Consider the following 22,204-nt stretch of genomic DNA (forward strand, 5'->3'; position numbering starts at 1 on the left):
CAAGTTCAAATAGTCAATTCCCTAAAAAACGCGCTCAGAGCGTAGTTGCGCGAAAGTGATAGGGAGACACGACTTACAACAAACAGACACCACGTAGAATGTTAGAACTGTGCTGTCAGTAGTGTGAGGAATGCCTGAAATCAGTTATTCTCGGCACACTCTAGACACTGTGGATCACGTAATACTGAATTCCCTAACGATTTAGCAATAGAATGTCCTATGCGTCTAGCTACAACTACCATTCCGCGTTCAGAGTCTCTTAATTTCCGTCGCGTGGCCATAATCGCGTCGGAAACCTTTTCACATCTACATCAACATCTACATCTACATCCATACTCCGTAAGCCACCTGACGGTGTGTGGTGGAGGGTACCTTGAGTACCTCTATCGGTTCTCCCTTCTATTCCAGTCTCGTATTGTTCGTGGAAAGAAGCATTGTCGGTATGCCTCTGTATGGGCTCTAATCTCTCTGATTTTATCCTCATGGTCTCTTCGCGAGATATACGTAGGAGGGAGCAATATACTGCTTGACTCCTCGGTGAAGGTATGTTCTCGAAACTTCAACAAATGCCCGTACTGAGCTACTGAGCGTCTCTCCTGCACAGTCTTCCACTGGAGTTTATCTATCATCTCTATAACGCTTTCGCGATTACTAAATGATCCTGTAACTAAGCGCCCTGCTCTCCGTTGGATCTTCTCTATCTCTTCTATCGACCCTACCTGGTACGGATCCCACACTGCTGAGCAGTATTCAAGCAGTGGGCGAACAAGCGAACTGTAACCTACTTCCTTTGTTTTCGGATTGCATTTCCTTAGGATTCTTCCAATGAATCTCAGTCTGCCATCTGCTTTACCGACGATCAACTTTATATGATCATTCCATTTTAAATCACTCCTAATGCGTACTCCCAGATAATTTATGGAATTAACTGCTTCCAGTTGCTGACCTGCTATATTGTAGCTAAATGATAAGGGATCTTTCTTTCTATGTATTCGTAGCGCATTACACTTGTCTACATTGAGATTCAATTGCCATTCCTTGCACCATGCGTGAATTCGCTGCAGATCCACCTGCAGTACGATTTTTCATTGTTACACCTCTCGATATACCACAGCATCATACGCAAAAAGCCTCAGTGAACTACCGATGTCATCCACATGAATCACCTGGCTCCAGCAACGCACTGCCATTTGATACCTTCTGTAGGCTATACTGCCGCCATTTGTGTATGTGAATATCACCGTCCCGTGACATTTGTGACATTTGTGTATAGTCTGTCTCGTCTTCATTTGACTGATCCTTATACAGGGTGTCCACAATGAGACTCCAACATTTGAACTCATAAAATCTGAGAGGAAACATTTATTGACGAACAAATACAGGGAAATCATACAGCAGCTCATCAAGTTTTCATACACAGGTGGAACATGGGCGCCACGGGTAGCGTGAAGAATATCAAGTCTATAATCGATTTCGTGCCATGTGTTGCGGAGCATCTGTTCTGTGACAGAGTTGATGACAATTCTTATGCACTGTTTCAAGTCTTGCAGGTCCTTTACTGGTGTGGCGTATACCCAGTCTTTCACGTAACCCCGCAAGAAAAAATCGAGGTGGGTCATGTCGGGCGAACGTGGCGGCCAAGGAATTGGACCTCCACGACCAATCCATCGCTGCGGGAATGTGTCATTTAAAAATTTTCTGACCTCAAGGCTCCAATGGGGTGGTGCACCGTCCTGTTGAAACATCACATTTGGCTACAGGTCTGTTATCTGTGGCACGGCAAATTGTTCCAACATGTCCAGGTGGCTCCATCCACAGTCGGCTCCTGAAAGAAAACCGGCCCAACAATGCGATTTATCATCAAACCACACCACACATTAACTTTCGGACTGTCGCGCATGTGTTCCCTAGGTGCATGCGGATTTTCGGACCCCCAGATGCGCACATTGTGACGATTGACAGCCCCTGACACGTGAAAGGTTGCCTCGTCAGTAAACATCGCGCGTGATAAAAATGTCTCGTCCGCGGCAGTGCGATCTAACATGACACATGCAAATTCTTCTCGCTTTGGTCGATCACCAGGCTTCATTTCTTGCACAACCTACACTTTATATGCGTACAGACGTAATCGCTGATGAAGCACTTTGTGCACTGTTGAACGTTTCATACGAAGTTCTCGTGCTGCCTGTCGCACTGACTTCTGTGAACTTTGTTCGAATGACCGCCGCACTTGTTCCACACGATGTTCGCTGATCCCAGGCCCACCACCGCCGTGCCCTCTCGCAACACTCCCAGTAGCCAAAAACTGGTCACACCACTTCTTTATAGTCTTGAACGACGGGGACGCTTTGCTGTAAACTCGACGAAAGTTTCTTTGCACTTGGGTCGCCGATTTTGTCTCTGCATACCACCAGACCACTTGTGCACGCTCCTTCATATCCTCCATTTTGCTAAAACAATTGATTGCAGCTCCACTACGGCCACTTGGCATATCAAATTTGCGCACCACAAACTTGTTGAGTTGCTCTGTCTGCCCCTTGAGGATTCACAGGTCCACCATCTGAAATGAGAAAGATATAGGATATTAAAATGTTGGAGTCTCACTGTGGACACCCTGTCTTATTGAGATTCTTGTGCTAACAAAACCAATCCTGGACGAAGCGAGCTGTGTGAACTGTAGTCTCGTCGTCATGGAACTTAGCAGCACCATTGAGCAACAAACGTCGTATCATGGGATGGACATGACCAGACAAAGTGATCACATAATCGTTGACAGTACGGTTAAGATGTTGTGTATTGAGATGTGGTTTATTATCAAATTTCCGAGAGTGTACGTTGCTAGAAGAGTCGACAAACATATTGCGTCCTCCTGCGTATATCTTTTGAAAAAGCCATGAAGATAAAATCAGAGAGATTCGAGCACACATGGATGCTTATCGGCAATCGTTCTTCCCGCGAACTATTCGCGACCGGAACAGTAAAGGGGCAAGAGACAGTGGTACGTTGAAACGTCCCCTTTGAACAATTATACAAGACTGTGCTTAAACTGACACACAATATTTTTAGCGCAACGCAATCTGACTTTCAAAAATCCCTACAAAAGAATGGCCCTGACTAACATTAACCTATACGTTTCACAAATCACTTACCTCACAAAAATCTTGGTTACTCGAACTACTGCAATACAGCGAGCGCCACTACTGCCAGCTAAATAAAAGCTTCAAACTACGGAAGGCACTAACTACTGATAGGCATAGTTAGCAAATGAAAGATTTTGATAGAGAACAAAAATGTATTTACCTCAATAGTGTTCAAAAGTCATAATGTATATAGCAGTTCATGACATCCAGTCTTACAAATTTCAAAACGCCATTTCTCTCCCCACATCCACCACTGCTGGCGGCTCACCTCCAACTGCCCAACGCTATGCGCTGTTAACATCCAGCTACCCAACACTACAATGGCATACAACAATGCAAACTAGCCACAGACTGCACACAGCACAGCCAGTGATTTTCATACAGAGCGCTACGTGGCGTTACCAATAAGAAAACCTAAACAGCCTACTTACAACGTCAAGTGCCCTCCGCCACACACCGCAAGGTGGCCTGCGGAGTGTAGATGCAGATGCAGAAGTAGTGTGCAACTTTGCAAAGTAAGCATGCGGCCCATGGGATACCACGTTATGGCTGTCCAAACCATCGCCGAACCCCCGCCATGTTTCACTTTTGGGACCTAAACTCGGTCAGAAGTTGAAATTATTGTGAAACAAGTCTCGTCCGATCAAATTGACTTGTGTCAAAACGGATGGATTACGTACGCCTTTACAATTGATGAGCATCCGACCCGATAAATGGCTAATAGTACCTGGTGGTTACTATAAATATACTTGTACGATGCATTAAGGGCGACATAACATGTTATAGGTGAACCGAGAACGTCAGTGGAAGAAATACAGGTGGTGAGCGCGCACGACTTCAGCGATGCAACAACACGCCATCGCTGTGTCCGGAGATACTGGCTGAGCGACGCGCAGCAGCCGGCCGCTGTCGTAGAGAACCGACAGCATCAACGAATAATTAATTAACTGTCAAAAGTTGGCGTGGCGCTGCGTGTTTGTTCGTGTAAATGGTTCCTATTGTATGACGTAAGAAGGTAGTTATTTCCCGAGTAGACCTCTTACCGACTAAGTTGATATGTTGGAGTACGCCTAGGTAGGATAGAATACCGACCCATTGCGTGATGAATTGAGACACCGCAGTTGGTGTTTAAAGCTTGGGAGAGGGAAAGTAGTTTTGCTGGTAGAACCAGTACCTTATTTTGGTGCAGTTCACGGAGGCAGCGATACTTTGTCTCTTGGGCCCCTGTTCATATACATGGCTGTGAGGGTAGTTTCCTCCCAAAGCTGGGCTGCGGAATGTACGTAGGCTCTGTGTGGTTTTATAAATAGTCGCGGATGACACACTGGCGACACCTACAACGTGCTGACATGAGGAAAGTTTCCAACCGATTTCTCAAACACAAAAAGCAGTTGACAGGCGTTGCCTGGTGAAACGTTGTTGTGATGCCTCGTGTAAGGAGGAGAAATGCGTACCATCACGTTTCCGACTTTGATAAAGGTCGGATTGTAGCCTATCGCGATTGCGGTTTATCGTATCGCGACATTGCTGCTCGCGTTGGTCGAGATCCAATGAATGTTAGCAGAATATGGAATCGGTGGGTTCAGGAGGGTAATACGGAACGCCGTGCTGGATCCCAAAGGCCTCGTATCACTAGCAGTCGTGATGACAGGCATCTTATCCGCATGGCCGTAACGGATCGTCCAGCCACGTCTCGATCCCAGAGTCAACAGATCGGGACGTTTGCAAGACAACAACCGTCTGCACGAACAGTTCGACGACTTTTGCAGCAGCATGGACTATCAGCTCGGAGCATCACAGACAGGAGCGCCTGCGATGGTGTACTTGACGACGAACCTGGGTGCACGAATGGCAAAACGTCATTTTTTCGGATGAATCCAGTTTCTGTTTACAGCTTCATGATGGTCGCATCCTTGTTTGGCGATATCGCGGTAAACGCATATCGGAAGCGTGTATTCGTCATCGCCATGCTAGTGTATCACCCGGCGTGATGGTATGGGGTGCCATTGGTTACACGTCTCGGTCACCTCTTGTTTGCACTGACGGCACTTTGAACAGTGGACGTTACATTTCAGATGTGTTACGACCCGGAGCTCTACCCGTCATTCGATCCCTGCGAAACTCTACATTTCAGCACTATAATGCACGACAGCATGTTGCAGGTCCTGTACGGGCCTTTCTGGATACAGAAAATGTTCGACTGCTGCCCTGGCCAGCACATTCCCCAGATCTCTCACCGATTGAAAACGTCTTTTCAATGGTGGCCGAGCAACTTCCTATTCACAATACACCAGTCACTACTCTTGATGAAGTGTGGTATCGTGTTGAAGCTGCATGGGCAGCTGTACCTGTACACGCCATCCGAGCTCTGACTCTGTGCCCAGACGTATCAAGGCCGTTATTACGGCCAGAGGTGGTTGTTCTGGTTGCTGATTTCTCAGGATCTATGCACCCAAATTGCGTGAAAATGTAATCACATGTCAGTTGCAGTATAATATATTTGTCCAATGACTACCCGTTTATCACCTGCATTTCTTCTTGGTGTAGCAATTTTATCGGCCAGTAGTGTAGGATTTGACGCTTACCATCACCATAAGCGATGACAACAAATAGGATAAAAATTCACTAAATATCTCGCTAGTATCATGTTTAATGCTTGCATCGGCTACGGCAATCACAATGGTGAGCTCAGAACACTACTGAACGCTCACTGCCTGTCACACCCACTCGACCGCCTTCACTCCTGACTGCAACTATACCTCACCCTGCCTGCTTCCTAGGTGTGAGTACGATGACCCCGCCACCCAAACTGGGTCTTCAGTTCGCTTAGCCAGGCAATAGAGTCTGCACACGATACGGTGAACGATGCGCAGTGATCAGTTTTCGTCCAAAGAGCTGGGAGAGTTCATTCGTTTGTTCGGAAGGGGAGGCCGACAAGTGTTTACCCCTTTCGGCCGGTCGGCGATCACAGATTCAGTGCGTACGTCCTGCAGTCTTTCTCAAACGATTTTACGGAAATTGTTGGGTAAAACAATATCATTTTTGCGTTATTTATAGCTACACATGTGAGCTTCATAACCATCATTTCGTTAATACTCACAGTTATTGTGACATTTGTATGGAAGTAAGACACTGAGCGGAAGTCGAAAAAGTTTGCAATGAAAAATAGGGATCGCTATGATTTTGCGTTTGGTGCATATTATAAGACATGTTGCTGCTTATGAAACTTAGCTAACAATCGAATTTTTCTTTAGATTCGGGTGGATGTCTGTATGTCACCAATCTAGAGAAAATTTATATGACATAGCACACTCATTTGCGATCGTGTGCGGCAGCGATAAGACCAGAGTGAAACATCCACAACATTCCTCACATTTCGTAAATGGTTTGAGTCATCGAAATGAGATTTTGGCAAATGATAGCACACAAAGAGAAGAGTATTTTACCACATGGTTACAATGCAAAACTTCGTTATTTACTGTGTTATTCCACTAACTACAGACTTTTTCAATAAAAGGCCGGCCAGTGGTGGCCGAGCGGTTCTAGGCGCTACAGTCTGAAACCGCGCGACCGATATGGTCGCAGGTTCGAATCCAGCCTCGGGCATGGATGTGTGTGATGTCTTTAGGTTAGTTAGGTTTAAGTAGTTTTAAGTTCTAGGGGACTGATGGCCTTAGAAGTTAAGTCCCATAGTGCTCAGAGCCATTTGAACCATTTTTTTTTTCAATGAAAGAATGTGGTTTTTAAGAACGAGAAATGCTATGGGTTTTGGAACGTCATAAGTGAAGACATTACACGTTTATTTTGTACTGAGGGAGTGATTTTTCATAAGATTCTGACCGTACTTTTCCTCAGCTCATCACTTAATAAACTTAATAAACCAGAATTCTGTCACAATTGTGTCTGGGTTGGGTTGGGTTGGGTTGTTTGGGGGAAGAGACCTAACTGCGAGGTCATCGGATTACGGAAGGACAGGGAAGGAAGTCGGCAATGCCCTTTTAAAGGAACCATCCCGGCATTTGCCTGGAGCGATTTAAGGAAATCACGGAAAACCTAAATCAGGATGACCGGACGCGGGATTGAACCGTCGTCCTCCCGAATGCGAGTCCAGTGTGCTAACCACTGCGCCACCTCGCTCGGTCACAATTGTGTCTGCACGACATGTTAGTGATGTGAGGCTGTGTAAACTCCAGTGTGCTTTGGCAAAAGAAGCAAGTTTTAACGTGGCAGCAAGAGATATATGTAGGTCTTAGTCAAAATTCGCCACTCATGTCGCTTTTCTGAAAGATACAAATTGTTAACAAGCTAGGCGAAAATAAATCGCTGCTTTTGTTGCACTTCCAGTGGAATTCTCTTGTGATAATATCCGAAGCAGAGGTGACAGACCTTTTTGAGCGACCACCATGCAAGTGTGGGCCTGGAGGGGCTCCACGTAATATTTACAAAAAATGTGAGCATAGGCTTCAGTTTAGAATGGCACATCCACTCCAGCGGTCTGAATTTCCCCTGCAGCTCGTTCACGCAACCCCCACCACTACCGCTCTCCCTTCACATGCCCTGCCAACTGCACATCTACTAGCCACCTAATTCTGCGCGGACTTTACCTTCATGAATTCCGAGTTGTGTAACAAAACTGGAATGTCTGTTGGCAGGCACCACGTGGAGCCAGGAGCTGGTATGGCTGCTGATGAACAACTGCGATGTCGAGCAAGCAAAGCGGGTCCCACTCATACAGAGGTTCCCATATCTAGAGTAAGTAGCAGCAGCGCATCGCTCACTGTGTTTCAGCACGTGAAGGCAACTTCTGCTAATAACGTCTGTTTTGTTTATTTTTCAGGATAACGCCTTTGATGCCTGAATTCACAAGGAATATGCCTCACTCAATAGACCATGTGGAAAGGATGGTTTCACCACGCTTAATTAAAAGCCATTTACCATTAGATCAGCTGCCTAAGCAGATTAAAACTGTGAAGCCCAAGGTAAGTCAATACAAACAAATACTATTCTCTGTCGAATGAGAAGGAAAATCTAGTTCCCATATGTAGGGCGTTAGGGGTATAGGTAAAAATATTGTGATAATTGGTACCTCAATACGTAACCATTTCAGTATGTTTCTTGTTTTTTTCTCTGCATCTAATAGTCTTCCTATAAACGCGTTACACAATTTACTACCCGATGTTTTCTGCACGGTCGTAATTGCACCACAAAGTGCGCTATGCCTCTCAGAGTAGACTATCCATTTTACATCCATGCATCCACATCTCAATACTTGTCCTGCTCCACAGGGAAAAAAGACTTGCATGTGCCATGTGTATTTATTTATTTATTTTAAATAATTCCTTCCCTGCTGGGCCCACAGCTTGCATAAGGTCGTAATATGAACAATAATTTTATCTTGAAACTCTTCCATTCGTCCGTGTTTGCACACAAAACAACAATGTGGGGTTGTGGGTCCACCTTGATGCGAAACACTTCTGTTATTTGTTTATTTACTTCAAAACTAGTTTCAGCGACAAATACCACCATCATCAGTGGGTTCTTTGATTCTAAAACATGCAGAACCAGCATTCTTATAAAACATTGTAAAACATTATTTTATGTGTACTGTTTGGTTCCAAATATTTTTTCCTGTGAATAATTTCATAATACCTTATTTTCTATACATCACAGCATGGTTTTACGATTGTTGCCACTGTTGTCGGTATATTTACCGCGTTCTTTTGTTGCCGTTTTTCTGTTTGAGTTGGTATATTCCAGCATTGCTGAACAACACACAGAATTGGAAATATTCTGAAAAAGCAAGACATCCCAGTAAATTCAGGACTAATAACACAGTTCAACAAAGGCTAAAACCAGACATAAGAACCTCAGACAAATTCAGCAGTGCCACAACTTGCCAACTCTCACGTAACTCTTTTGAGAACCAGTACATAGGACAAAAAAGCAGAGCACAGGAGAGCTCTGAAGATTGACAGCGCACATTCTACTTTCGCAGAACACCTAATAAACAAAAACCACAACTCCACTAATATCGAAAGTGATCTAAACATCCTGAAACAGAGAAATACTTCATACCGAAAATTAACAATAGGAGAAAATTATTACATACAAAAGGGTATAGTGGAAGTGATACGTGGCACTTACTGGAATTAAGAAAAACATGGAAGGGAGGACCCACCAATATAACTTTTCACACAACTGTTTATTTAACAATATATAAACTGTGTTTTACAGATAATCGAAGCATTTAACCATAAAATTTTCTTCAACAAAATGAACAAATTTGCAAAATACTTTTGACCTTAAACCTTAAGCTGATTAAGCTTTTAATCCTTGCAAAAGAAATCTGAAGTGCTATACTGCAAAACAGCAAACAATATTACTGCAACTCATGAAAGCTATATAAGCACCTTTGATGACAAGAGTGATTCAACTACTTAAAACAGATGACTTAACTTTTAATTTGAAAGCTATATGTCGAAAGGTTAGGGGTTAAGATGCTCACTGTGCTTGAAGGTTTAACAGATTAGCAAACAATATGAGAATGATAATGCTTACTTCAAAGCCACCAACTTCTTAATTTCTGTGGGCAACCAAGGTGCGACTGGATCTCCACCTGTCCCTTCTGACCATCTTATTTTGACTAAAGTCCTGGTGACAGTTGGCTGTTAATATTTTCAAAGCCAAACTGATTGTCAGTTACAAGGACCGCTCTGAAGGTACGTCTTAAAACATCACTTGTGAACACTTATTACAAGAGTACAAGAGAACTTACTCGGAGGAACCATAAGATCCAGCTAAAATACACTAATAATGACTCGGTCTTTCAAACACAGAAACGAACAGCTTAGTATAACAGGTTGTTCAGATTATAACTAATGACTGAGAAATGCAATTACAATCAAAGAACTGAACCGGTTAATAGCTAAATCTAACCACAAGGCCCTTATTTTGTTTAACAGCAACCTGTGCCTTAGTACAATTGTTCCGGCTGTATTTACGACCAAGAGCTGATTAATTAGAACATTAATGGTATGGTACAAACCAGGAAGGAAAGGCAATATAACAGCAGGACAAATTTTCAAACGACAACTACTGTCTTAGTATAATACTACTGCCTATATTTACGACCAAAGAGCCGACCGAGTAAAACTCTGACGGTCGGGTACAAACCAAAGAACAATAAGGAGGGCAGGTAGACAATGGCACAAATCACCATGAAGATTACAGAATAAGCCGGCCGCTGTGGCCGAGAGGTTCTAGGCGCTTCAGTCCGGAACCGCACAGCAGCTACGGTCGTAGTTTCGAATCCTGCCTCGGGCATGTATGTGTGTGATGTCCTTAGGTTAGTTAGGTTGGATTAGTTCTAAGTCTAGAGGACTAATGACCTCAGATGTTAAGTCCCGTAGTGCTTAGAGCCATTTGATGGTAGACAGTTTAAGTGTTAACGTAATTACAATACGCGATCCCGTATCATAGATAAATATTTATGTTTCCTTGCGCCTTTCAGGTAATATACGTCGTGCGCAGCGTGCAGGATGCGATCGTGTCGTTCTACCACCACTACCAGCTCTGGGGGGACTGCAGCCTCACGCTCGACCAGTTTGCAGAGTGTTTCATGGACGACTTGAGTAAGCAGGATCAGATAAGTTGGTAGACAGAGATTAACTCTGTGACCGCTTCATACACTGTAGCCTTTGAAGATTGTTACTTACATTCTCGGTGACTTGAGTTATATAGCCATTAGGCCTTGGTCTAGGATATGTTTTTGGGTCTAACGATTTGTATCCTGACGCTAGAGGCACAATCAGAGACTACAAGAACTTCGTCATTTGCTTTTCGGAATGAAACAATCTCAGCAGCTAAATTGTTCATACGTGCTTACACAACTGCCTTTGTAGCTGTTGTGGATGTCTCCAACATCAGGAGTAAGTCTAAGACGAAACAAAAACAGTAATAATTGAGGCTTTCTCATTATCTTCTAGAAATTCAGCTGACATATCTTCAGTATTAGATTACATCGCTGTTAGTGCCAGCACATGGACTCTTGTAGCCCTTATTTTTCGCCCTGTATCTCTGTTTACCGAAATGTAGTCAATCTGATACCCTGGTGTGCAACTCTTTAAGACGAAAGTAGCTTTCGCACGGTTTTTCACTGGCCAAGTAACATACAGCTCGACGAAATTCGGCCAGCATGCAGAAATAAGTGGAACAGTATAGGACAGAAAGTAAATGAAAGATAAGTGCGACGAGAAGAACAAAAATGACAGTTTTGACCAAAGACAATAATTGCAGTGAAGTTACCGCCATTTATGACAGTCCCCTGGACGTTACAAAAGGGGACCGTGGTTCTTAGTACAATGTGCGATCACTACAGATGGCAATACGTGCTATGTAAAGTGTTACCCGAAAGGTTGATACGGAGCTGTTGTGATGATGGTGTTTGGTTTGTGGGGCGCTCAACTGCAGGGTCATCAACACCCATACAATGTCCCAATTTTTTTTCACAGCCCAATTTTTGAACACAGTCCAGTCTAACGACAGTCACGAATGATGATGATGATGATGATGATGAAATGATGAGGACAACACAAAAACCAAGTCCCTGGACAGATAAAATCTCCAACCTGACCTGGAATCAAACTCAGGACCCTGTGATCCAGAGGTAGCAACGCTAGCCACCAGACCACGAGCTGCTGACAAGGAGTTCTCGTGTTAGGGCGTTCCATTCATCCACCAGTTTGGATGACAACTGCTGAATGGTCGCTAGTGCAAGTTTAGGTGCTGCAATACGTTTCTCCAATGAATTCCACATGTGCTCGATGGGATGTAAGTCAGGGGACAGGCAGGTCAGTCCATTCGTCGAATATCCTCTCGTTTCGAGGGCTCCTCCATCTCCACTGTTCCATGCGGTCACATATTGTCACCCATAAAAATTAAGTCAGCGCCGAATACACCCCTCACATGACGCATATAGTGAAGGGTTACAGCGTGACAATAATGTTGATTGGTAATTGTACCGTGTTCGAAGATTTGGATGTCAGTAATTTAGATATATAGGTTAATCAAAACAGCTGATGGTTACAATGTGTTTTCAAAAGTACTTAGTGGCTGCTGGTTCTTGTTGGGAAGTATGAAGCCAACTCCAGTCGACAAAATCTACCCGATTGTTGGAATAGCTCCCCCGACGATTAGAAGGGCTGTTGCTGCTGATGTAGAGAGGGCTAAGCAAACTGATGATCCCCGACATCCACTGCATGATCATCAGGCTGTAGTCCGTCGACTGAAGTCGAGAAACAGCTTCAAAAAAATGGTTAAAAAATGGTTCAAATGGCTCTGAGCACCATGGGACTTAACATCTGTGGTCATCAGTCCCCTAGAACGTAGAACTACTTAAACCTAACTAACCTATGGACATCACACGCATCCATGCCCGAGGCAGGATTCGAACCTGCGACCGTAGCGGTCACGCGGTTCCAGACTGAAGCGCCTAGAACTGCACGGCCACACCGGCCGGCCAAAGAGCTTCATCTCCAGGACTCAGCCACTAGAGGGAACACCAGAGTCTAACCGCATCACCAGATGGAAGACAAAGCTACCACCTGATATGCCTGTAAAGGAAGAGCTAGCTCCAGGAAACAACTTGCCCTACCCTATTTGGAGATTGCTCAATCGTCTTAGGGTGGGCGTTGCTCTACGCAGGACCAACATGCGAAAATGGGGCATTGTTCCAGCTGATGGAGATACAACCTGCGAGGGCGGAACAACACAAGACCCGGCCCACCTGCTAATACGTCCTCAACTTGAATAACCCTGCACAACGCAGGACCTGATCGAGGGAACCAACAACGCCATCGGAGTTGCTACCTTCTGGAAATGCTAAGCGGACACGGAAAAGGAAGAATGAATGCATGAATGCCGATTATGACTCCCCGCACCATAACACAGAGTTCACGAAAACGACTGTGTTGGACAGTACTGGATACACCCTCATATGGTGAGAGGTGGGAGCACGTAATGCATACACGAGTAATGTAGAACAGAATCGTTTTGGTGTTTCAGGTGTTATGGGAAGGTTTAATGTTGCAGAGATACACTGACCTCCAAAAATGAGAACATGATTCACTCACTGATCAACGTTATTGTGGCACTGTACTCCTTCTCTATCTACATCAACATCTACGTCATTCCCGTGCTACTGACAATAAAGTCTCTCGAAGAGGGTTCAATGAACCTCCTTCAAGCTGTTTCTCTACCATTCCACTCTCGAACGGCACACGGGAAAAACGAGCAATTAAATTTTTCTGTGCGAGCCCTGAGTTCTGTTATTTTATCGTGATGATCATTCCTTCCTATGTAGGTGGGTGCCAACAGAATGTTTTCGCAATCGGAGGAGAAAATTGATGATTGAAATTTCACGAGATGATCCTGTCGCAACGAAAACCGCCTTTGTTTTAATGATTGCCACTCCAATTCACGTGTCATGTCTGTGGCATTATCTCCCCTATTTCGCGATAATGCAAAACGAGCTGCCCTTCTTTGAACTTTCTCGATGTCATCCGTCAGTACCACCTAATGAGGATCCCACACCGCACAGCAGTACTCCAGAATAGGGCGGACAAGCGTGGCGTAAGTAGTCTCTTTAGTAGACCTGTTGCACCTTCTTTCTGCCAATGAATCGCAGTCTTCGGTCGGCTCTACCCACATTATGTATGTGATCGTTCCAATTTAGGGTATTTATAATTGTAATCCCTAAGTATTTAGTTGAATTTACAGCTTTCAGATTTGTGTGACTTATCACAAGGGCGATGTACTTGAGGACAATATTATGGAAATGGAAGAGGATGTAGATGAAGATGAAATGGGAGATACGATACTGCGTGAAGAGTTTGACAGAGCACTGAAAGACCTGAGTCGAAACAAGGCCCCTGGAGTAGACAATATTCCATTGGAACTACTGACGGCCGTGGGAGAGCCAGTCCTGACAAAACTCTACCATCTGGTGAGCAAGATGTATGAAACAGGCGAAATACCCTCAGACTTCAAGAAGAATATAATAATTCCAATCCCAAAGAAAGCAGGTGTTGACAGATGTGAAAATTACCGAACTATCAGCTTAATAAGTCACAGCTGCAAAATACTAACACGAATTCTTTACAGACGAATGGAAAAACTAGTAGAAGCCAACCTCGGGGAAGATCAGTTTGGATTCCGTAGAAACACTGGAACACGTGAGGCAATACTGACCTTACGACTTATCTTAGAAGAAAGATTAAGGAAAGGCAAACCTACGTTTCTAGCATTTGTAGACTTAGAGAAAGCTTTTGACAATCTTGACTGGAATACTCTCTTTCAAATTCTAAAGGTGGCAGGGGTAAAATACAGGGAGCGAAAGGCTATTTCCAATTTGTACAGTAACCAGCTGGCAGTTATAAGAGTCGAGGGACATGAAAGGGAAGGAGTGGTTGGGAAGGGAGTAAGACAGGGTTGTAGCCTCTCCCCGATGTTGTTCAATCTGTATATTGAGCAAGCAGTAAAGGAAACAAAAGAAAAATTCGGGGTAGGTATTAAAATTCATGGAGAAGAAATAAAAACTTTGAGGTTCGCCGATGACATTGTAATTCTGTCAGAGACAGCAAAGGACTTGGAAGAGCAGTTGAATGGAATGGACAGTGTCTTGAAAGGAGGATATAAGATGAACATCAACAAAATCAAAACAAGGATAATGGAATGTAGTCGAATTAAGTCGGGTGATGCTGAGGGAATTAGATTAGGAAATGAGGCACTTAAAGTAGTAAAGGAGTTTTGCTATTTGGGGAGCAAAATAACTGATGATGGTCGAAGTAGAGAGGATATAAAATGTAGGCTGGCAATGGCAAGGAAAGCGTTTCTGAAGAAGAGAAATTTGTTAACATCCAGTATTGATTTAAGTGTCAGGAAGTCATTTCTGAAAGTATTCGTATGGAGTGTAGCCATGTATGGAAGTGAAACATGGACGATAAATAGTTTGGACAAGAAGAGAATAGAAGCTTTCGAAATGTGGTGCTACAGAAGAATGCTGAAGATTAGATGGGTAGATCACATAACTAATGAGGAGGTACTGAATAGGATTGGGGAGGAGAGAAGTTTGTGGCACAACTTGACCAGAAGAAGGGATCGGTTGGTAGGACATGTTCTGAGGCATCAAGGGATTACCAATTTAGTATTGGAGGGCAGCGTGGAGGGTAAAAATCGTAGAGGGAGACCAAGAGATGAATACACTAAGCAGATTCAGAAGGATGTAGGTTGCAGTAGGTACTGGGAGATGAAAAAGCTTGCACAGGATAGAGTAGCATGGAGAGCTGCATCAAACCAGTCTCAGGACTGAAGACAACAACAACATCACGTAATCGAAATTTAGCGAATTTTCTTTTAGGACTCATGAGAATAACTTCACACTTTTCTTTATTCAGGGTCACCTGCCACTTTTCGCACCATATAGATATCTTATGTAAATCGTTTTGCAAATCGTTTTGGCCATCTGATGACTTTACAAGACGGTAAATGACAGCATCATCAGCAAACAATCTAATATGTCTACTCAGATTGTTTCCTATGTCGTTAATAAAGATCAGGAACAATAGACGCCCTATAACACTTCCTTGGGGAACGCCGGATGTTATTTCTGTTCTACTCGATGACTTTCCGTCTATTACAACGAGCTGTGGCCTTTCTGACAGAAAATCACGAATCCAGTCGCAGAACTGAGGCGACATTCCACAGGCACGCAGTTCGGTTAGAAGACGCTTGTGCGGTACGGTGTTGAAAGCCTTATGGAAATCTGAAACTATGCAATCAATTGGACATCCCCTGTCGATAGCACTCTTGAGCGTCTTTTCAGAGGTGGATTCAGCCTCACGTAATCTGTATGGATGACAATGCATGACCGCATCGAACAGTGCAGGTGGATGAGCTCTTGGAATGTGAGGACTCGTCTGCCCATTCCCTCAACTTAAATCCCATCGATCACATCCACGTGCACCAACGACCATTCAGCAGTTGTGAACCTCGCTTGTGGAGGAATGGAAGGCTCTACTTTGTGGCCAGCGTGGGAGCACATTACAGAGCATGCATTGCCGTCCTTCGTGATCTCACACCCAACTAAGAACCGTGTAAAGTCGTTTGTGCGTCGAGGGGACGAACATGAATCGCGGTGACTTCACTATAGTTACTGTCTTTGAATAAAACTGTCATTTCTGTTGTCTGACTGTTTATTTCTGTTAGTTTTCTTCTGTATGACACAGTAACATTTCTTACCATGTGTGGTCAAAGTTTCATTGAGGTACGTTCCTTGGCAGAGACGCTTCCTAAGAAGGCTGCTCGCGTCCTCAAGTTTGGCACACCAGTGATTCTCCTTTCACCTCGTGGCAACCTACACTCCTGGAAATTGAAATAAGAACACCGTGAATTCATTGTCCCAGGAAGGGGAAACTTTATTGACACATTCCTGGGGTCAGATACATCACATGATCACACTGACAGAACCACAGGCACATAGACACAGGCAACAGAGCGTGTACAATGTCGGCACTAGTACAGTGTATATCCACCTTTCGCAGCAATGCAGGCTGCTATTCTCCCATGGAGACGATCGTAGAGATGCTGGATGTAGTCCTGTGGAACGGCTTGCCATGCCATTTCCACCTGGCGCCTCAGTTGGACCAGCGTTCGTGCTGGACGTGCAGACCGCGTGAGACGACGCTTCATCCAGTCCCAAACATGCTCAATGGGGGACAGATCCGGAGATCTTGCTGGCCAGGGTAGTTGACTTACACCTTCTAGAGCACGCTGGGTGGCACGGGATACATGCGGACGTGCATTGTCCTGTTGGAACAGCAAGTTCCCTTGCCAGTCTAGGAATGGTAGAACGATGGGTTCGATGACGGTTTGGATGTACCGTGCACTATTCAGTGTCCCCTCGACGATCACCAGTGGTGTACGGCCAGTGTAGGAGATCGCTCCCCACACCATGATGCCGGGTGTTGGCCCTGTGTGCCTCGGTCGTATGCAGTCCTGATTGTGGCGCTCACCTGCACGGCGCCAAACACGCATACGACCATCATTGGCACCAAGGCAGAAGCGACTCTCATCGCTGAAGACGACACGTCTCCATTCGTCCCTCCATTCACGCCTGTCGCGACACCACTGGAGGCGGGCTGCACGATGTTGGGGCGTGAGCGGAAGACGGCCTAACGGTGTGCGGGACCGTAGCCCAGCTTCATGGAGACGATTGCGAATGGTCCTCGCCGATACCCCAGGAGCAACAGTGTCCCTAATTTGCTGGGAAGTGGCGGTGCGGTCCCCTACGGCACTGCGTAGGATCCTACGGTCTTGGCGTGCATCCGTGCGTCGCTGCGGTCCGGTCCCAGGTCGACGGGCACGTGCACCTTCCGCCGACCACTGGCGACAACATCGATGTACTGTGGAGACCTCACGCCCCACGTGTTGAGCAATTCGGCGGTACGTCCACCCGGCCTCCCGCATGCCCACTATACGCCCTCGCTCAAAGTCCGTCAACTGCACATACGGTTCACGTCCACGCTGTCGCGGCATGCTACCAGTGTTAAAGACTGCGATGGAGCTCCGTATGCCACGGCAAACTGGCTGACACTGACGGCGGCGGTGCACAAATGCAGCGCAGCTAGCGCCATTCGACGGCCAACACCGCGGTTCCTGGTGTGTCCGCTGTGCCGTGCGTGTGATCATTGCTTGTACAGCCCTCTCGCAGTGTCCGGAGCAAGTATGGTGGGTCTGACACACCGGTGTCAATGTGTTCTTTTTTCCATTTCCAGGAGTGTAGATGAGTACTTTGTTCTTAAAAGTTTCTCGGGTAATGTATTTACAATGTCTAACTCGTACTTTTCACAGATACGTACAAATCACGTCAAATAATTGTTCATCTGTGATCTGATTATAATCTCTTTTCACTTAGATGAATAGCGCCAACGGACTCGTGAAACAAAGGCCGGTACTTTGCCACTACTTCGTTAGTCACCAGAATACAAGAATCAACTTCGTTTTTTTTTTTTTTTGCAAAAACAGACATAATGTCTTATGGGATAACAGCAATCAGTGATTTTAATGTTACTTAAAATCCGTCTTGATTGCAAATTTTTTTATTATTCATATGACCGGTTTCGGTTTCTTTCTTTCTCTTTTTTTTACATACACCATGTGATCAAAAGTGTCCGGACACCTGGCTGACTTACAAATTCGTGGGGGCCCCATCGGTATTCCTGGAATTTAGTATGGTGTTGGCCCACCCTTAGCCTTGATGACAGCTTCCGCTCTCGTCGGCATACGTTCAGTCAGGTGCTGGAAGGTTTCTTGGGCAATGGGAGCCCACTCTTCACTAAGTGCTGCACTGAGAACAGCTATCAATGTCCGTCGGTGAGGCCTGGCACAAAGTCAGCGTTCCAAAACATCCCAGAGGTGTTCTATAGGATTCAGGTCAGGACTCTGTGCAGGCCAGTCCATTACAGGGATGTTATTGTCGTGCAACCACTCCGCCACAGGCCGTGCACTATGAACAGATGTTCGATCATGTTGAAAGATGCAGTCGCCATCCCCGAATTGCTCTTCAACAATAGGAAGCAAGAAGTTGCTTAAAACATCAGTGTAGATCTGTGCTGTGATAGTACCACCGAAAACAACAAGGGGTGCAATCTCCTTCCATGAAAAACACGACCACACCATAACACCACCGCCTCCGAATTTTACTGTTGGCACTACACACGCTGGTAGATGATGTTCACCGGGCATTCACCATACCCATAGCCTGCCACCGGATCGCCACTTTGTGTAACGTGATTCGTCACTCCACACAGCGTTTTTACACTATTCAATCGTCCAATGTTTACGCCCCTTACACCCAGCGAGTCGTCGTTTGGCACTTACCGGCGTGATGTGTGGCTTATGAACTGCCGCTCGACCGTGAAATCCAAGTTTTCTCACCTCCCGGCTAACTGTCATAGTAGTTGCAGTGGATCCTGATGCAGTGTGGAATTCCTGTGTGATGGTCTGGATAGATCTCGGCGGTCTCTGTCAGCCAACAGACGAGTTCGGCCTGTACGCTTTTGTGTTGTACATGTCCCTTCACGTTTCCAATTCGATGTCACATCGGAAGCAGTACACCTAGGGATGTTTAGCAGTTTGGAAATCTCGCGTACAGACGTATCACACAAGTGACTCCTATCCACCTAACCACGTTCGAAGTCCGTGAGTTCCGCGGAGCGCCCCGTTCTGATCTCTCACGATGTCTAATGACCACTGAGGCCACTGATATGGAGTACCTGGCAGTAGGTGGCAGCACAATGCACCTAATATGAAAAACGTATGTTTTTTGGGGTGTCCGGATACTTTTGATCACGTATTGTATATGTTTATTAGCTCTTTCTGCCAGAACAGCAGTTGTGTAAGACAAATAATAGTATGAGTAACGATATGGCACTGTTGAAACTGGTCAACTTCGTTCTGCTGACAGATTGATCTCTAACGTAGCCTGACGTCTAAGTTATTGTGAAAGGTGATAATCTGGTTAGAGTTGGTGAAGTCAACTAATTTGAATTGCAGGTAAAGGTTTTGGTAACAGACTGACCTGTAACATAGGCTAATGATTACGTTCGTGCCCTATTTAAGCTTTCGATGCCAACGAAACACCAGTTGTACTATACTCATTTTAGTGGCTCTCACGAGTTACAACACAGGCAACCAACATTCAAATGGAAGAACCCACTGTGCGACCTCTCCTTATATATTGAATGTAAATGATGTTACATCTATATACGTTGTGTAAAGTTCAAATCATTGCATTTTCAAGCATGCTGTACACTAAAATCGAATTTTACGTTTGCTGTTGTCGCCCTAATGAGGTTGCGATTTAAATGGTCACTAGTGTAAATAGGCCAGCCTATGGTGGAAAAATATCTGCACTACACATCAAAACTGCATTTGTAGTCTCACCAAAAGATTAGTTGGCCTCTTCGTTATGTGACGGTAGGTAATTCAGAAATAACATGATAAAATAAGAGTAGTGGCGATGTTTCTGGTCCACTGTCAAAGTTCTTATTGTTTCCACACTGATAGGTGGCCAGCATTTGAACAGTCATCTGATGTACACCTTTTACCATAGTATCTGAGTTCATCTAAGAGAATACTTCAGTGATACAATAAAAATCACAATAGGCGATATGCTGTTTTTGAAGTATTGGTGTATCCTCATTGCTCTATTTGAGTTACAAAAATCAATGGTAACAGTCATATGTGGTTTAAAATCCGCTATCTCAAGCAGTGCCCCGCATACTCATCAAGTGGTTGTAACCGTAGACAACGCAGCTAGCATTGTGCATGTTACGGTAATCCTGTTTCATTATATAACGTCTAGAATGGTTTCCGCTATGAACCTTCTACGGACCAAATTAAGAATCAGTGAAGGCAAAAAATTCTAAATGCTATATTTGTGTTACTTTAGGGTCACAATAAGCGTGTATTAACAAAAAATATATTAACTCATGTTTATATAATGCATTTTGTTGCGTTATATGTTTTTTACGTTAGGTACTTAAGGATACGGATAAATTAAATTGTGACTTGTCAGTAATTACATTTATGCTTTCCGACATATGGAAATATTCAACAATTGGGAACTGTTGACCTTCATAGTTTTTGTTCTTTATGAAAGTCCAGAAAACACTTCTTTTCCCCTCGGCGCAGAAATTAATATAACACGTCTGACAGATAATTGATGGACTTCCTTCCCAGTTTGGCATATTGTATCTGCCCCTCTTCGCAGACACAACTGGTCAATCTCCAACATTGTCCTGACGAACAACCCTCTGGAGAACTGACTTTCATACACGCTTGAATAAGGTCTTTCCCTCTTTTCCCTACTTACGTCCTTACTAATTTTGCACAGGGCATCAGCTATTTCAGCTTTGAACTGTCAAAGTGGCCTCGTATTGTTTTTGATACACCAAGAAAGCTACAGTCTCTCCTGTGCAATTGCCATGTATTTACTACCATCGTATCAACGAAGTGAGAGAATAGGCGATGGTAACACTTCTCTGATCTAATGTTGATTCTGTATAATGCAATTAGTGTGTCTAAAAGATCCATTCCTCCTAAAAACTCATTCTAGAGAAGAATAATTGATGGACAGTATACTTCAAACATTTCTTTGGCCTTCTTATCCAATCGGTTCACATCACATAGTGGTATCACTAGAGGAGGCACTGATGAAACAGTCACCAACCTCTCCATCAGTCTCACAAGCGATAACACTCCTCTTCTTTCCATAACATACTACAGAATTCATTATCTAAAAAAAAGAACATGTTGCTTGCAAGTGCCTAAGTTGACAAATTTGCAACGTTTAACAAATAGGCTCAGAAATTCTAGGAATAATGTCTACAATAATCATTTTGTTATCCACATGTACCTCAAAACTGCCTCCACCACGTCAGTTGATAACTGACATTTTTCAAGATTGGTAATAATAAATATCAACAGCTCAAATATACGCGTCCACGGTACTCAGAATTCCAAAGACTCATCTGTTCCAGTGGTTGAAGAAATTCACACAGTTCAGTGCAACTTCATATACTGTTTTTTAGTCTGAAGTGTTACAAATCTGCTACGCACGGCGACTGCGAGAAAATAATTCTCACTATGCCGATACATTGTAAGCGTTACAAATTTGTCGAGATCGTCCGCAGAGGGTTAAAGCACAACGTGTTTCTGTTTCAGTCATGTACTGCCCATACTGGGACCACGTGCTCCCCTTCTGGAACCTGAGGAATGAGCCCAATGTCCTCTTCTACTCTTACGAAGACATGAAGAAGGTACGTACTTGATGATACAACAGTAGTGCAGTTGCGATCTCTCAGGTTTTCTCTGTGTGACTGATCAGTGGCGTGGTTTCGGCTGTTCTGCACTGATATTCTGTGATATGCAACTTCTCTCGTCGTTTTCTCTAATGGATATGATGGCTTGCATCTAGTGTATTTCGCTCCCTTCAACTAAGATCA

At 44.4% G+C, this 22,204-nt stretch overlaps 1 protein-coding gene across 1 annotated transcript in view; it reads left to right on the forward strand.

The window, feature by feature from the left end:
• Window positions 1-22,204, forward strand: part of LOC124716852 (luciferin sulfotransferase-like) — a 57,316-nt gene that overhangs the window by 10,923 nt on the left and 24,189 nt on the right. Inside the window, exons 2-5 of the mRNA XM_047243405.1 lie at window positions 7,793-7,892; window positions 7,978-8,119; window positions 10,651-10,771; window positions 21,924-22,018. Of these exons, the coding sequence (XP_047099361.1) occupies window positions 7,793-7,892; window positions 7,978-8,119; window positions 10,651-10,771; window positions 21,924-22,018 (458 nt within the window). The remainder of the gene's footprint in view (window positions 1-7,792; window positions 7,893-7,977; window positions 8,120-10,650; window positions 10,772-21,923; window positions 22,019-22,204) is intronic.

Source organism: Schistocerca piceifrons, chromosome 9 (assembly GCF_021461385.2).
Source record: "Schistocerca piceifrons isolate TAMUIC-IGC-003096 chromosome 9, iqSchPice1.1, whole genome shotgun sequence".
NCBI classification, from domain to species: Eukaryota; Metazoa; Arthropoda; class Insecta; order Orthoptera; family Acrididae; genus Schistocerca; species Schistocerca piceifrons.